Below are 17,212 nucleotides of genomic sequence, written 5' to 3'. Positions count from 1 at the left end.
GGAACTGCCACGAAATCCACTGTCACATTAATACCAGGATAACGTTAAAGTCAGGGGCACAGGAAGCGTGATATCAGGTTACTGCATGTGTACAAATTAATCAGTTTCAGGGGAATTTAAGACGGAAAGCTGTTTTATTGCATTAGCCTAATATAGGGTGCTCTTAATTAACCCCAGCATTATTTATTATAGAATTAACTTATAAAATTTATTTATTTATTTATTTTATTTTAACAGCTTTTAATATACCGGTGTTCGTGCAAGCACATCACACCGGTTTACAATAAACTTGAGAAAGGAGGAAATTACAAAAAACAGGGAGTGGGGGAATGGAGCAGGAGCGAGAAAAAAAGGGGGGGGGAGAGTGGGGAGAGAGGTAAAGGAGGAAAGACAGCAGCTGAGAAAGGTACAAGGAACGTATCAGTATTTACAAAAAAGGTTGCTTTACAAGCGATTTATTTCTAGTGTCATGTTAAGACTACTTGCACTTTACTCAGCTCACTAAACAGGGAACAAGTAGTGTATTTTCAGAGAAATTTAAGTCTGCCAGTTTATTTTCAAGTTTATATTGAGGTAGCCGGGTTTATAAAGGTTTGGAGGAATAATCCATAAACCATTATTAAGATGGACTTGGGGAAATGCACTGCTTATCGCTAGGATAAGCAGCATGAACTCTGTGGACCTTTTGGGATCCTGCCAGGTACTTGTGACCTGGATGGATGCTGGGCTTCATGGACCCTCGGTTTGACCCAGTATGGTAATTTCTTATGATCTTATGTACATAAAAAAATGAATAATCCAAGCTATATTGAGATTATTTCTAGGTCAATTTAAGACTATGAATGGTTTATTTTTAGCTCAGTACAAGTTTGTAAAGACACATTATTTTGAGGTTATCCCAAAGCTTACCACTGAGTCTACTTTAAGGCTAATCATAGCATTTCTCATAGGGAACAGACTGAATAAGGATGTATTTTACCGACTTATAGGATATTTTTTCTGGTTTAGCTGACATTGGTTCCAGTACAATCAATTTAATCGGTAGAGTCAGGAAGCACTAGAGACACCTCTATAGCCTTGGGGTCGTGGTCAAGGTGTTTCTCCATGCCATGACTTTAAGGAGCAGCCTAGAAGTTTTCTTCTGTTGGAAGGAGCCACTGTGGTTGTTGATATCCACTCTAATGCCAGCTTCCCCCTCCCTGGGCATGGAAGAAGGATGCCGGCTCCGCACGCCCTTGGAGTCGGGGTACACGAGGCCTGGGGATGTCCTGATTGGGGGGATTTTCCCAGTCCATCTCAGAATGTTCTACAATGAGAGTCCTTTCCATCCTCTCCCAGTGGGTCCTTCTCCAAGGGTCTGCCACATGTAAGGCAACAATTTTATTTTCCATTGGCATTTAGGCTGTAGTAGTTTTGATTTGCTAAAACCCCTTCAGTATGAATCTGTTGTCTAGTTCTGCTATGTACTGGTGTGTGGATAACTTCAGTTATCTGTGCCTTTCTGCTAGGGTAACTAGACGACTCCATGTTGCCAGAGCCAGGGTGAGTCAAGTCCAGGTTCTGCCAACTTGGTATCAATGGGCCTGCAGTTCCTGCTTCTTTTTGAAAGGGGACAAAGTTTGAACTAGTTCAGCCTGATCCTAATGGCCTCATTTAGCTTTTCACCCTCCCTAGTATACGGCTACTCTGAGTTACCAGGAGGTGTTACTGAGGATGGAGAATTGGTTGAGAGAAAATGTCCATGATGTGTGCATATCACGGCACAGTGCAGCATGGGACTGGTAAATGCAGAGACAGCCATTCATCTGGCCTCAGCAAATACCACAACCTGTAAAATAAATGCTCATGTTCAACCTGAAACAGGAATTGGGGATGATGGCAGGGGTAAAGTGCACTGGTGGAGTTGTGTACTTGGGGTGGGAGAGGGAAGGGTATCTTAGTATTGGAATAGTGAGTGGTGTTGCAGGTGGAATTATAGTTTTTTTTAAATTTTATTTTGCCTGGGAATGTAGCTGTGTTTATTGCAACAAGATAAAAAGTGGGAGAGATCAGTGAAAAAAAAAATGACTTGTCATTTTTCCGAGTCAATATCATTTTTGTTCTTGTAACAAACACAGATAAATTCCTGGAACAAAATTAAATAAAAACCTGAAATGGAGTTCTCTAATTACAGGGCATTGGCACAGTTGTATGTGAGTGTTTCTCAATATTGAAATGGGAGGGTGGATGCTGAAGGGTAGAAGTGAGATGCATTTGTAGGATTTTATGAGGGGGCACAGTTCAAGAATAAGACACAATGCAGATGGCTTGCTGAAGGCAGGATTGACATGCAATGATAAAACGGCCTACTTTCCTTCTATCAATTTCTTTCTTGAAATGTGATATTAATGATGATTTTTTAAAATAAATGCTGTCTGTGAGGCATCCACTCTCAATGTGTCTTCCAGGTTCGCTTTCCAGAATTATCAGTGGTTGCAGAGCATGGTGTTTGCCATCGAGGAGATTAACAGGGACCCGGCTCTCTTACCCAACATTACCCTTGGGTTTTGGGTCTATGATTCGTGCTTGCTTCTGCAGCGTGCCCTGGAGGGGACCCTGCGGATACTGACAGGATGGGAGGAGACTGTCCCAAACTACAGGTGCCAGAAGAATCAGCTGGCCGCCGTGGTGGGGGATGCTGTGTCTCTCAGTTCCATCCCCATGGCTCGATTGTTGGGTTTATTCAGATACCCACAGGTAGGCCTTAGAGAACAGATGACCTTCCCGTGACATCACAGCAATGATGATGCGGACCATAATTGGTGGGTGGGAGGGAAAGAATGTGAGAGAACAACGGGAAGATGTAAAATTCAGATTCAAGGAAAAGAAAGAAAAATATATTATCCTTTGTCAGGAGAAGCACAGCAGCCTTTCCATATCTGGAGCTTGTTATCCATGGAGATTAATAAATTAAGATGACTAAATATCAAAGTAATAGTAATTAGATGTTTTAAGATCATTCAGAGAGCCATGAATGACAAGAATCATTGAATCATAAAAAAAAACTAGGAATGGAAGAGATTGCAGGTCATCGAAAATCTTGGAAAATTGGAGTTGGAAGGGATCTCAACATGTTATATAGAACCATGGAAATCTATGACTGCAAGTGATCTCAAGAGGTCTTTTAGAATAATGTAAAGATAGGACTGTAAGGGGCTTCTCTAAGCCATCTAGAATCACAGAGAGAGAGAGGGCCAAAAGGGACAGCAAGAGGTCATCTACAATGAATGAAGATATGGTTGGAAGGACAAGGATTCACATCTAGAATCAAGGAAGGATAGTAATGGAAAGTGCATATAAAAAAAATCATATAAAAATGTGGGAGAAAGGGACCTGAGAAGGTCATCTAGTCCTACCCCTGCTTTCTAGTCAGGATCTACATCATCCCCAGGCAAATGTTTAACAACAACCTGCTCGTGTAAACTTCCAATGATGGAGCTTCCATCTCTTGATTACCTTACCGATTAGAACACTCTTCTTAGGAGCCAGTCTAGTGTCTCAGTGGCAGTGATTCCTGCCACCGTGCAGAGGGTTTCCACTTCAATTCCTGGATTGGGTCCTCTGAAACCCAATCCAGAGCCCAATCTGAAATCACCTCAATAGCCAGGCAGGTGGAAGTGGGATTGGGGTAGGGGGAGGAAGTCACCATAACTGGAAGGCAACTACAAATATAATCTATTTTTAAAAGTTTCTTTCTTACTGACCTAAACCTCTCCAGTTTTGTTGTGAATTCTGCAACTTTCTGTCCTGTATTGGAGTATGAGGGGGAACAACTGATAACCATGCTCAGCATAAAACCCTTTCATGTATCAATCAACCCCTGTTGTAGGGCACAGTTATGGAACATGCTATGGCTTTTAAACTGTCACTGACACCTGATAAATTCTTTGTTGTTAATGAACGTTGATTTGGTTTAGTTGAGATTTAATTAACAGCAGTTGGCCCAGGGTTCTAATCCAATACTTGCCTGGAGTAGGAAGCAAATTTGCACCATGACTGGCTGAAATTCAGCAGAGTTTATAAATTCTTTTGGGTCAATGCAGTAATATGTCAGGATTTATGTAAACAGTGATATTTAGGGAACGGCAATATTTAGGGGCTGGTTTATTATGGCTTCTTATTCTATTCTTTGTCAATCAGAATAAAGCTTGATAAATCTGGTTCTCCAGCTGTGAAGTGGTGAGTTCTCAGAATTATTTTGACTTTCATCATCTGCTTGTTGTGCTGCCTGCATCATTTCCTGGTTCATATTTTGAAGTACGCCTAGAGCATTGCACAACAACCTTCAAACAAAAGTTGAAAACCTGGCTGTTCAAACAGGCATTTACGTAATCTTAGCATACCCTGGACCACTTAGCCTTGTAATAAAGATTGTATTGTAATGTAATATAATGTAATATACCTACGGATAATGTAATACAATTCACTGCTATTGTACCGCATTATAATGTTGTTGTAATGTAATATAGTTTTGGTTAATCTTTCCTAAATTCTGTATCTATTCTTCCTCTCTCTAGGTCCCTCTGACCATTCTGCTCTCTATCCCGTTCCTCTTGAATCCCCTGTTAGATGTAACTATTATTTTCCTTTCCAACTGTAAAGTTGTTACCCCTGTTTTTATGTAAACCGATGTGATATCCATTTGAATGTTGGTATATAAAAATTCTAAATAAATAAATAAATAAATAAATAAATAAGTAAAGAGAAGCCTAGGAGTTAAACAGCAAGCAACTTTTGACTTAGGATACTTTCTGAATGTAATATTGAACAGTAAATGCTAAGATTGTTTTTATTCATTTCACAGATCAGTTATTTCTCCACAAGTCCATTGCTGAGTGATCGCATCCAGTTTCCATCCTTCTTTCGGACCGTTCCCAGTGATGCCTTCCAGTCCCTGGGACTGGCCCAGCTAGTGATGCACTTTGGATGGACCTGGGTTGGGTTCTTGGCTTTGGGTAGTGACTATGGTCAGCAGGGGGTGCAGAAGGTAAAGGCAGAGATTGTCAAGTCTGGAGCTTGTGTCGCATTCTCAGAGAACATACTCACAAACCGAGCAGACAGAAATGCAGTTCACATCGTCCAGGTAATCAGAAACTCAACTGCCAACGCCATCATTGTCTTCTCCAGTGACTCAGAGCTGGTCCCTGTCATGGATGAGATGGTGAGGCAGAATGTGACGGGGAAGATCTGGATAGCCAGTGAAGCTTGGTCCACATCTTCTGTTCTATCTCAGCAGAAATACTCGAGAATCCTCACCAGCACCATTGGGTTTGCTCTTCACAGTGGAGAGATGCTGGGCTTTAAGGAGTTCCTCATCAGCACTCATCCTGCGAGGACTCCAGAGGATATATTTCTCAGGGAATTCTGGGAAGAGGCCTTTGGCTGCAAGTGGCCAGAGCAGGAAGCCCTGCTGAGGTCCCGGGATAACAAAACCAAGCTGTGCACAGGAACTGAGGATCTGGAGAGTCTCCAGAACTTATATACAGATGTCACCAATCTAAGGGTTACCTACAATGTCTACAACTCAGTTTATGCCATTGCGTATGCTCTTCAGGGACTGAGCTCCTGTCAGAAAGGAAGAGGCCCCTTTTTGTGGGAGAGCTGTGCAGATGTTGCCAATTTGCAACCCTGGCAAGTAAGAACTGATGTTTCTTATTGATACATTTGGGGCCTGATGCATTAAGGCTTTCCCCTATTTTGTGTCTGTGGGAAAAGACCTTACAGGCTTACTGCAAAAGAATGAGAATCAGACATCATAAGATGGGCTTCCTCATTGTCATTGAGAAGCATGGAATGGGCTTATTAATGGGAAGATCTGTATGTTAGGGTTAGGAGAGGCAAGTGTGGTACTGTACCTGATACATCATCTTTCTTCTCTCTTCACTCTCTGCCTTTGTGTTCCTCTATGTCTCTCTCTCTCTCTCTCTTTCATTTTTCTTTATTGGCTGTCTCTTTCTTCTTTCTCTCTGTCTCTGCTTTCTGTCTCTCTCTCTATCATAGAAATGTAACCCCCTTATTTCTATGGATACAGGGGTACACAGTATCCCGGGGCCACAATTACTCTCTCTCTCTTTCTCTTTGTCCACAGGCCCCGGGTGCTGGGGACTCTTCTGTAGGGGAGAAGAACACATCTGCAAGGCCCAAGGCTCACAGGGGGAAAACAGTTTCTTGCTTTTACAGATGTGCTCACGCTTGGGATGTCCTTGCTTTAGGGTCACCTCTTAGACTCAAAAAGACACTGGACACACTTGTGCTGTGTTCCAACAGAAATTTACTGCGACCAAAATTATCTTCAATCCAGTTAGGAACAAAATCTCCAAATTATCTCCACAAGCCCCAAATTAAAAAATACTGCATGTCTCAGACCTGCACAGCTGAATTCATGTCCTTTCAGGTGGCAGGCACTTGTGAAAAACAACAACAACAACAACAACAACAACACTCCTGGTGATAGATTGTGGGGCTCCCAGTGGGATTGGCATCCCCTGTCTCTTTCACTGGTGTTACACTGGGATTCCCAGTTAGAAAGTCCCAAACAGGAAAAAGCAACTCCTTCTCATGGGCAGGAATGGTGGCAAACATTCCTCCCAAAACAAGGCTGGAACAACATCTCAAAAATACAGCTCTGCTGGTAAGTCCCTGCTGTCCCTGCTTGTGGAGCAGGATAGGGCACACAGCTCCTTTACCTGACCTCCTCCAGCCGGGGGGGGGGGCAAAAAATCCTTCCAAAGGCAGGACCAGGCTCCTCTCTCAAAAGTCCTTCTTCCACTCCCAGAGACAGGAATGTGCCCCTCACCCAAATATCAGACCGTGAAGCCTAAAAAATGTGCCCTCCTTCCGCTCCAAATCTCAAATCCCCCCCCAGAAAAAGTACCACCCGTCTCCTCGTGCTCCGCCTGCTTTTGTACCCGCGGGCTGACCGACGCAGGCAGCCTCACAGGAGGTGTCCGCAAGGGACGGTCCTGCCAACCGCTCCTACCTAACCAGTGGCCCCGAGCGAGGGACAAGAATAGATAGCGGGGACCTAGGATGTCCCCACAGACACAAGGAAATATGACAGCAGACGAAGAGTGCTTTTAGGGTAAACCACTTTGATTCTCTTCCGGCAAGGTGGTACGGTGCATAATAAAACCAAACTAAGCTAAATCAGCGGGGTCCATTGGGTCTGCCCATCCAGGCCTCCTGCTCAGCTTTGCAAATCCCCTTCCCCTCCCTCAGAGATCCCCTGCACTTGCCCCACGCGTCACCGAATTCCGATACTGTCCTTGTGTCACCGCTTCCACCGGGAAGGCTGCTCTATATCATCATCTCTCTTTCTCAGTCGAATTTTATTTCCATCATGCAATATCTCTTTTTCCTTACTTTCTCTCTCTCTGCTCCTTTCTTTTCTCTTCTGCATCGCATCTTCTTCTCCTTTTCTTTACCTTCCTTTCGCTGCCTCTGGCTCATCTTATTCCCTCCTTTTCCGCTTCTTCCTCTTCGTTCTTTGAACATCCGATGTTACCGGTCACAAATGCCGGCAGCTGCACCACGGAGCAGAAAAGGAAGCCTCCCTTTAACATTCTTTCCTTCTCCCACCCCCCCCCCCTTCCTCCAGCTTCTGCGTTCTGTCAAGAATGTCCGTTTTCAAAATAAAGTTGGAGAAGAGATCTTTTTCGATGGGGATGGAAATTCTCCAGCTCACTATGACATCGTAAACTGGCAGCGGGGGGCCAAGGGCGCCATCAGGCACGTGAAGGTGGGCAGCTACGACTCCAGCGCCTCGCCAGGGCAGCGCCTCGTCATCGACATCAGCGCCATCGTGTGGGGTTCAGGGGACGCGCAGGTATGAAGAGGCACTTGGAGATTATTTATTTATTTATTTATTTATTTATATTTTGCTTTTCAGGCACTTTCAAGTTGAATTTCATTCAGGTAAGTAGGAATTTCGCTATCCCCAGAGGGCTTACAATCTAAGGGCCTGATTTACTAAGTCTTTTCTCCTATTCTGCGTCTATGGGAAAAGACCTTGATGGATCAGGCCGTAAGTTTGTACCTGGGGCTATTGAGAGTGAAGTGACTTGCCCAAGGTCACAAGCAGCAGCTGAGAAACAGGGAAGCCATGGTTCAAGACCCACTGCCATTCCTTGTGACCTTGGGTTAGTCACTTCAACCTCCATTGCCTCAGATACAAACTTAAATTGTGAGCCTTCTGGAGACAGGGAACATACCTACAGTATATGAATGTAATTTGCCTTGAGCTACAATGAAAAATGCATGAGCTAAATGCACAGTGGTATTTGAACCCTGGCTTCCCTGTTTTCAACCCACCAAACCAAGCACTAGGCTGCTCCTCCAGTCTTTTCAGATGTAGTTTGCTCCTTGATAGCATGCAGCAGCGGGCAGGAAATTTTCAAAGCATAGACACCAGATAAAGTAGAAAAAGTTATTTGATCTAGGAGAGAATTTATCAGATAAGTGGGGGAATGAAGAAAAGAGGATTTATATTCAGACAATGACCAACAAGGACTGAATTGCACAGTCAGGGTAAACAAATAAGCGTGGGAGTAGCTTGCTTATTGCGGCGGTTACTACCCTAACAAATTAAGCCTGATACTTCACTTTAATGCATATACAGTGCAGCTCACTGCTTCAACGGCAGGGGGGAATGAAGAAATAGGATTTACATCCAGACAACATCTAAAAAGGCATTGATCTGAGCAGTATGAGTATACAAACATCAGGGTAACTTGCTCGATATGACAGTTACTAGCCTCAAACATTAAGCCTTATACTTCAGTTTGATGCAGCTCCAACACTGCTCTCTGCATCAAAGCGGGGGTGGAAGGAAATTAGAATCAAAACAGTTCCAATAAGGGCCCTGAACTCAGCAGTCAGAGTAACAGATAAATATGAGAAAATAAGTGTAAAAGCTTGCTGGGCAGACTGGATGGGCCTATTGGTCTTCTTCTGCCGTCATTTCTATGTTTCTATGTTTCTAATCTATAAGTGTCCAGATTGAGCTTTCTTTACAAATTCTGTGAAAATAAAACATTTCTCAAAAATAAGCATTAATTTAAGAGAAGTATCTTTTGAAGATCTCCTTCATGGACAAGCTGGGGGATGGGGATAGTTACTCGGGATGTGATAGGATACGCATCCTCTCTTTTTGGAATGAGGGGATTAGATTTGCTGGAGTTTTGGTAGTTTGTATATTGTACTAGATGGGCAGATGTGGTATGGGTTTTTTGGGGGGGTTTATTTCAGTAACTCTGCAAACTCCATAACTCTGTTCACACCATTAATTGGTAAATTTGTTCTCCCTGTTAAATACCTATCTCCTTTTCACTGCTCCAAGTTGTGTAATTCCCTTGTTTTATTGTAACTGCAATCTTTTTTTGAGCACCTGTTAATGTTTCTTATTACTTGTTATCTTGCTTCACCTCTTGTTAATTGTAAACCGGCATGATGCGATTCCCATCGCGAATGCCGGTATAGAAAAAACTCAAATAAATAAATAAATAAATAAATGATTGGATTTTTTAGTTCTGTATTATAAGGTTGAAGTAGGCCTCAGTGAGTGTGGGGGGTGTGATTATTCTGTACAAGAGGGACTATTTTGTACTGATTAGTGTATTTTTATCTGTGATGTAAACTGTTTTGGATTCATATTTGTGAAATAAGGTGGTATAAAATGTAAAATTTAATGATAGTTCACACATTGAACAATTTGTGCAATTCAGTTTATCCAACGAGGATAATCCATCCAAAGGTAATTTGTTGAATGAAATTTTGCCTAATGACCATTTTGTTCAACAGTGATACATGCAATGGTTAAAATCAATTCAATAGCATTTCTTCCGCTACACATGTTCAATAATTGTAGGCCCTAGCTTTATTCCCTGATTCTAAGAAAATTACTTATTATGGTTTTTTGTCTCCAGGTGCCACTCTCATTGTGCAGTCCAAGCTGCCCTATTGGCTATAGGATAGCTATAAGAGAAGGTGATCCCATCTGTTGCTTTCTGTGTGTTCTGTGTCCACCTGGAGAGGTCACTAACCAGACCAGTAAGTTGATGAAGAGTATTGCTGACCTATTAACATCTGAATTATATAATTACTAAATTTGCTAAAATTCTTGCTCATTTTATCTTTCAGACTCTGCACAATGTACCAAGTGCTCATGGGATCTCTGGTCCAATGCCAAACAAGACCAATGTATCCCAAGGACCTTAGATTTCCTCTCCTATGAAGAACCTTTGGGGGCCGCTTTGGCAGCAATCAGCATTATTTTCTCTCTGATTCCTGTTGCCTCCCTGGGACTTTTCATTTATTATAGAAATACGCCCATTGTCAGAGCCAACAACCGCAGCCTCAGCTATGTCCTGCTCCTGGCCCTCACTCTCTGTTTCCTCTGCTCGCTAACTTTCATTGGTTATCCCAGCCCAGAGAAATGCCTCTTTAGACAAGCTGCTTTTGGTATTAGTTTTGCTCTTTGTGTGTCTTGTGTGTTGGCCAAAACCATCATGGTGGTTATCGCTTTCAAGGCCACCAAACCCAACAGTGATTTCAGGAGATGGGTGAGGCCCCAAATATCTTATGTGGTTATTGGTGTTTGCACCCTGATTCAAGTACTTGTGTGTGTCTGTTGGTTATTTCTCTCCCCTCCTTTCTCAGAGTATAACATTCATATTCAGCCTGGAAAGATAATAGTTGAATGTAATGAAGGGTCTCCCATTGCTTTCTGGTTTATGCTGGGTTATCTTGGGTTTCTGGCCACAATCAGTTTCCTAGTGGCCTTCCTCGCCAGAAACCTTCCTGACAGCTTCAATGAAGCTAAATTTATCACCTTCAGTATGCTGGCATTCCTCAGCGTGTGGCTGTCCTTTATCCCAGCCTACCTCAGTACCCATGGCAAGTACATGGTTGCCATGGAGATCTTTGCCATCTTGTCTTCCAGTTTTGCCTTACTGTCTTGTATCTTCTTCCCCAAATGTTTCATCATCCTGATGAGGCCTGAGATGAACTCAAAGAGGAATCTGATGGGAAGAAATGGAGGTCACAGCAAAAAGGTTAAAGGTATTTAGGGACATAATATAGCATTAGTTGGACCTCAGTACTGTTTGTTTTTTATATTTTCATTATTTTGAATAATGACAATTTAGACGTAACCCATGGTTCCCTCTCTGTAAAGATACCAGGAATCTCCAGGAGTTTGAGGTGAACTTCATGTGCCCCATGTCAACCCAGGGTGCTTCATTGGGGGGAAGGATTTACCCTTTAGGGCCCAAGATGTTAGAATGGAACCAGTCCAAGGAGAGTCAGCATATAAAGACTGGATTCCAAAAAATAAAATCTTTACTGTAAAATATTTCTCAAAGGATGAAAGAGTTTCAGATATTTTCCTCCTTCCTCTTCCGGAAAATTGTGGTATCACTAGATGATGTACAGCAACTTGGACAGTCTTCTAATCCTTGACTAGAGATAGTTGCCCCATTCAAACCACTAAGCCAGGGGTAATTTTCTAAAAAAAAAAAAAAAAGTTATCAGGTCAGGGTGATTGGCAGCCTTTGCCTTCTAGTTCAGCTACAATGGGGAAAAGGAAGATAGTTCACAAAGCTTCCAGATCAATGAAAGAAGGTTCCAAGTTGCCACCTTGACATCACCTAGCAGAAAAGTATCACTGATTGTAGCTGGTTCCTTCTTGAACCTCCACTCCACCAGCTTTTTATTGCCACCATTGGAGACTCTGACCGGTTCTCCTACACACAAGAGAGAATAGGAAAGAGAGAAATAGGAAAATTTGTTCTTACCTGCTAATTTTCATTCCTGGAATACCACAGATCAGTCCAGACAAGTGGATTTCGCAACCCTACCAGCAGATTGAGGCAGAGAATAAAAACTTTTCAAAACCGAGAGTGCCACCTTCAGTCCCTCAGTATTGACCTGTTCCCAAGTCAAGATAGACACTAACTCCCAAAACTGAATTCCAAAGTCCCCTCCAAGGTGAGCAGAGAAGTAATGGTTGACACCCCATGAGCTGGAAACCCTCACATCCAGAAGAGAACTGATAGAACCAACCTACATACATGTGGTATGTTCTGCAATATAAACATACCTAATCAATAATGGTCTTTCAAAAAACAAGGTGATGGGCCTCTGGACTGATCTGTGATATTCCAGAAATGAAAATTAGCAGGTAAGAACCAATTTTCCTTTCCTGTTCATACCCCAGATCAGTTCAGACAAGTAGGATATACCCAAGCTCCCCTACACTGGGCGGGAACCCGAAAGACCTGCTTGTAACACACTTTCCCCAAAGACAGCCTCCTCGGGCTTTCAAATATCCAACCGATAATGTTTGGTAAAGGTGTGCAGCAAAGACCATGTCACAGCCCTACAGATCTCCTGTGGCAACACCAACTGACACTCCGTCTAGAAGGCTGCCTGTTCCATAGTAGAGTGCGCCTGCAGCCCCTCAGGAATCTTATGACCTTTACAGGGAACAATTATGTCCTTAGACACATTACTTCGCTTCTTTGTGCCACTGAATAAAAAAGAGATGATCTGAGTGCCGACTTTAAGATACCGCAACAGAGTCTGACATATATCTAATAAGTGAAGCTCTCTCACAGGTGGAACCTCTGCTGACAAATGCGAAAATGCTGGAAGCTCCACTGTTTGGTTGATATGAAATGAGGAGACTATTTTTGGCAAAAAAGAGGGCACTGTACGCAATGAAATCCCATCATCCGTAATCCATAGAAAAGGATCTCTACATGACAGAGCTTGAAACTTCAAAATACACCTGGTTGATCAGATTGCCACCAGAAAGACGGACTTCAAGATGAGATCCTTCAAGGAAGCCTGGCATAAAGGCTCAAACAGAGATCGTCAAAGCACCTGTAGAACCAAATTAAGGCTCCAAGACAGACACATCCTACGAACTGGTGGACACAAATGATTCTCCCCCTTCAGGAAGCACATGACATGTGGATGGGAAGACATGCTAAGACTGTGACCTGCACCCAGCGTGCTAAAATCTGGGGGATGGTCAGCCGCAAAGGGTCCATACCTTCCTCCAAACACCAAGACTCAAACACTCTCTACACTCGAATATAGGCAAGCAAAGTGGATGGCCTCCTAGCCTGATGCAAAGTAGCAATCACTGGCTCTGAATACGATTTCAACCGTAACAGTCTCCTCTCAAAAGCCAAGGCGCGAGACAAAAGTGATGTGCCTGATCTGAGAATATGGGCCCTTGTTGAAATAACCCCTGCAGATGAACCAATCTGATGGGACCGTCTATTGTGAAATGAACCAGATCCGTAAACCATAGATGACGCAGTCACTCCGGTGCTATCAGAATCACCTTTCCTGGGTGTCTCTCTATGTGCCGCAACACTTGCCCAAAAAGAGGTCATTGTGGAAACACATTCAACAGAATTTCTGCCAGCCAAGGCTGGACCAGGGCATCGATTACCTCCGAACTGACTTCTTGCCTGTGGCTGAAGAATCTCACCACCTTGGCATTGCCTTGCAATGCCATCAGATCCAGCTGGTTATTGCCCCACCTGGACAGTATGAGACTCAAGGCCTCCACTGATAACTCCCATTCCTCGGAATCTAACTGTTGCCTGCTGAGGTAATTCACTTGCACCTTGTCTACCCCAGTTTCTTGTGAGGCGGGTCTCCCTGTCAAATACTGCTCCACCCAGGGAAACAGAGCCTGTGTCTCCTGAGCCACTGTGTGATTCTTTGTACCACCCTAATGATTGATATAAGCCACTATTGTCGCGTTGTCCGAGAAGACCCTCAATTTCCACCCATAGACCTGCAAGAGGAAATAACACAATACTCTGCGCACTGCCCTTGTTTCCAAATGATTGACGGACCAGGACACTTCCACTGGTGACCACTGACCTTGAGCCTTCTGCCCTTGACAGACTGCCCTCCAACCCTTGAGGTTGGCATTGGTGGTCACCACTACCCAATCTGTAGTCTCCAGATCCACTCCTTTTTTTAAACTGCAGTGAGAGAACCATCACAAAAGACTGGACCTGATGTCGCCCTGCAGCGGCAAAGGATGATAAAACTCCTCTGACAGCAGGTTCCAACGGGACAAAAATGGCCTCTGGAGCGGTCACATGTGTGAAAATGCCTATAGTACCAATCTAGCATAGATGTCATAGAACTCAGGACTTGAAAATAATCCCAGGCATTGGGTATCACTAGTTAAAGTAGTCAAGCCACCTGGGCCTGCAATTTCACTACCTTCCCTGAGGTAAAAAACACCCTGCCAAGACGGGCAATGAAACTCACTCCCAGGTATTCCAATGACTGGGATGGGACTAGGTGACTCTTTGCTAGGTTTGCCACTCAACCAAGAGAGTGCAGCATTTCCAGGATCCTTCGAACTGACTGACTATATTCCTCCTCTGACTTCTCCTGGATGAGCCAGTCATCCAGATAAGGGAGAACAAAAATCCCCTCCTTTCTCAGAGCCACAGCTACCATGACCACCACCTTCATGAAAGTCTGCAGCGCTGTCGCTAACCCAAAGGGGAGAGCTCAAAACTGGAACTGCTGCCCCAGTGCCATGAACCATAGAAATCTCTGATGTTCTGAGCGTATGGGGATGTATAGATAGGCTTCTGTCAAATCCAATCATGCCAGGAACTCCCCTCAGCAGACTGCCGCTATCATTGTCTGCATAGTCTCCATATGGAAACGCAGAACTCTGAGCACTGCATTGACCTTCTGCAGATCCAAAATGGGCTGAAAAGTTCCCTCCTTTTTGGGGACCATGAAGTAAATCGAGTATTTTCCTCAACCCTGCTCTATTGGTGGTACTGGGACGATCGCATCTAGCCCTTGAAGCCAGTGCAATGTATCCCGAACCACCTCTCGCTTGCTGCGGAATGCGCAATGGGACACCATGAAGGCTTCTCTGATCGGGCGAGAAAAACCTTAAGCGTAAATTTCTCTTATCACTTCTAGGACCCATTGATCTGAAGTGATCCTGGTCCACTCCTCATACAAATGAGTCAGATGCCCTCTGACCAGTTCCATGACAGATTGGACCTGCCTGGCTTCATTGTGAGGATTTACCGCCTCTGGTCCCCTGACTGTAACTATCCTTGGGGTGGGGGTGGGGGGGGTCTGCAGTAACCCTGAAAGGACTGCTGCCTTCCTGATTCTTGCTTTTGCATGGACGACGAAGAACTTTTGTTGAAACAAAATCTCCTTAGTGTCCCGGAAATGGGAATAGGCCGGAAAGGTCTTCTTGCCACTCTTTTTATCTTCTGGCAATTTGTTCCTCTTTGACTCTCCCAGATGCTTCTTCAGCTGCTCCAGGTCCTCCCAGAATAGCAGCTTTCCTTTAAAGGGAAGATTACACAGCTGCAACTTGTACCACACATTCACTGACCAATTCTGCAACCACAGAAGTCTCTGCCTGCATTGATGAGACCATATTCCTGGCTGAAGTCTGGACCAAATCATACAGTGCATTTGCCACATATGCAATTCCAGCCTCCAACTGGGCTGCCATCTTAGAATTGTCCACTGGGCCAGACTCCTTCTCCTGAGACTTCTGCATGCAGCACAAACTGGAGTTTTGTATCAGACTACCACAAACTGCTGCTTGTAGGCTTAAGACCAAGATCTCAAACATCTTGTTCAACTGAATTTCCAGCTTTCGATACTTAGCATTCTTTAGGCAGCTAACCCCACCACGAGAATGGTTGTCTTCTTGGTCATTACTAAGATGGAAGCATCCACCTTGGGCAAAACCAAAAGCTCCAAGGTATCCTCCGTCAATGGATATAACTTTGCCATTGCCCTGGCTATCTTTAGACCCACCTCAGGAGTATCCCACTCCCAGCTCATCAGCGTCTTCACTTTCTTTAGCAACAGAAAAGCCCTTGTCGGTCTCTGAAGTCCATCCAGGACTGGGTCCACCCCCTCAATATCTGACTCCTCCTGTACGACCTTGATCCCTAGGTCTTCCAGAACCTGGCGAATGGGAGGCCTCAGCTCCTCCTTGTGGAACAACCAGGCCACCCTAGGGTCATTCCCTTCTGCAATCAGAACCTCCTTCAGGTCCGATACATCCTTGCTCTTATCTTGATCCATCGCCACAATTCCATCTCCTGGATCATCCCCAGCATCAACGTTGAAGACATCCCATGACCCATCAGATCCCTCCAAAGACATCAGGTCCTCATCTCCCTCAGGATAGTGAAGACCCAAAAGGCAGAGAAAGCCCCCCGACCCATCAGCCAGATCCACCTTGGATTTCTTAGAGAGCGGCTGTGGTTTTTGGCTTGGGGGCCATTACTGCCTGCTCCCTTCTTAGCCAAAAAAGGCTTTGAAAAAGAGAAGAACAAACTCTGTAGAAAATTCCTCCACATCATTAAATCCATCATCCAGCGCGGTCCCCTCAAGCTCCCCATCATCTTCCCAATCCTCTTTGGACTGCATCTGAGTCACCAGAGACAGCGGGGGGGTGGGGGGGGGGTGGAGGAGGGAATCCCTGGGCTCTCTACAGGCTATCTGCCTCCTACTGTGTGCACCAGCAATCTCTGCTGTGCTCTCAGCCCCACCAGCAGCCTCTCTGACAGGGCCTTGTGACTGAGTGGGTCTTTTACCTCCTGTTGCCGCTGCGGAGGTTTTCTCCTATCCGGAGATGCAATCTGTACACAACCTGTCCGAGGTGAGCTGCACGCACCTGCACCCACAGGCCCGACGTGATTTCCCACACTCGGAGGCCGGCGCCATTACTGAAGCGCATGCAGCGCTATCTGCCCGGGCCTTGCTGTTGCACCAAAACAAGGAAAAACAAAACCTGCCTGCGGTACGAGTCACCCTCCCGAGCAACCCCGGACCCCCAGAGCGCCGAAAACTCATCGGCTCTTCCACCCCATCTCCTGCCATGCGACCTGAAGGCTGCACTTGAATCTTCTGCTCTTCTTCTCTTCTCTCTCTCTTTTTTTTTTTTTTTAAGTCACAGCACTTCAGTTGCAGGAGCAGGGACCCCCCCCACCCCAGTAAAAACACTAAAGGTATGCTTCCTGGCCTTTGGCCACTGACTCGGGGGAAGAAGAGCTCAGGAGGAAAGAGGGAACCAGAACCTCTGGCTTTCAGTCCCCTGGATGCTCCTGGCTGAGGCGCATCAGAGGTTCCCAACACC

The 17,212-nt window shown here is 44.7% G+C and overlaps 1 protein-coding gene across 1 annotated transcript; it reads left to right on the top strand.

Moving 5' to 3' along the window:
* Nucleotides 1-2,454: 2,454 nt before the first annotated feature.
* Nucleotides 2,455-15,038, top strand: LOC115077450 (extracellular calcium-sensing receptor-like). Its single transcript, XM_029579742.1, has 6 exons — nt 2,455-2,736; nt 4,844-5,674; nt 7,637-7,864; nt 9,963-10,086; nt 10,177-11,097; nt 15,019-15,038. The coding sequence occupies exons 1-6, from the start codon at nt 2,482-2,484 to the stop codon at nt 15,036-15,038; spliced, it is 2,379 nt and encodes a 792-aa protein (XP_029435602.1). The 5' UTR covers nt 2,455-2,481.
* Nucleotides 15,039-17,212: the final 2,174 nt, after the last annotated feature.

The sequence above is a fragment of the Rhinatrema bivittatum genome, chromosome 16 (assembly GCF_901001135.1).
Source record: "Rhinatrema bivittatum chromosome 16, aRhiBiv1.1, whole genome shotgun sequence".
Classification (NCBI taxonomy): Eukaryota; Metazoa; Chordata; class Amphibia; order Gymnophiona; family Rhinatrematidae; genus Rhinatrema; species Rhinatrema bivittatum.
The sequence above is the reverse complement of the archived record's forward strand: the minus strand, read 5'-3'. Positions and strand labels throughout refer to the sequence as shown.

Excerpts from the sequence above, each read along its gene's own strand:
- LOC115077450 (XM_029579742.1), top strand. The coding sequence starts at position 2,482 with ATGGTGTTTGCCATCGAGGAGATTAACAGGGACCCGGCTCTCTTACCC. Across the intron at positions 2,737-4,843 it reads GTTTATTCAGATACCCACAG|ATCAGTTATTTCTCCACAAG; the intron begins GTAGGCCTTAGA and ends TTCATTTCACAG. Across the intron at positions 5,675-7,636 it reads CCAATTTGCAACCCTGGCAA|CTTCTGCGTTCTGTCAAGAA; the intron begins GTAAGAACTGAT and ends CCCTTCCTCCAG.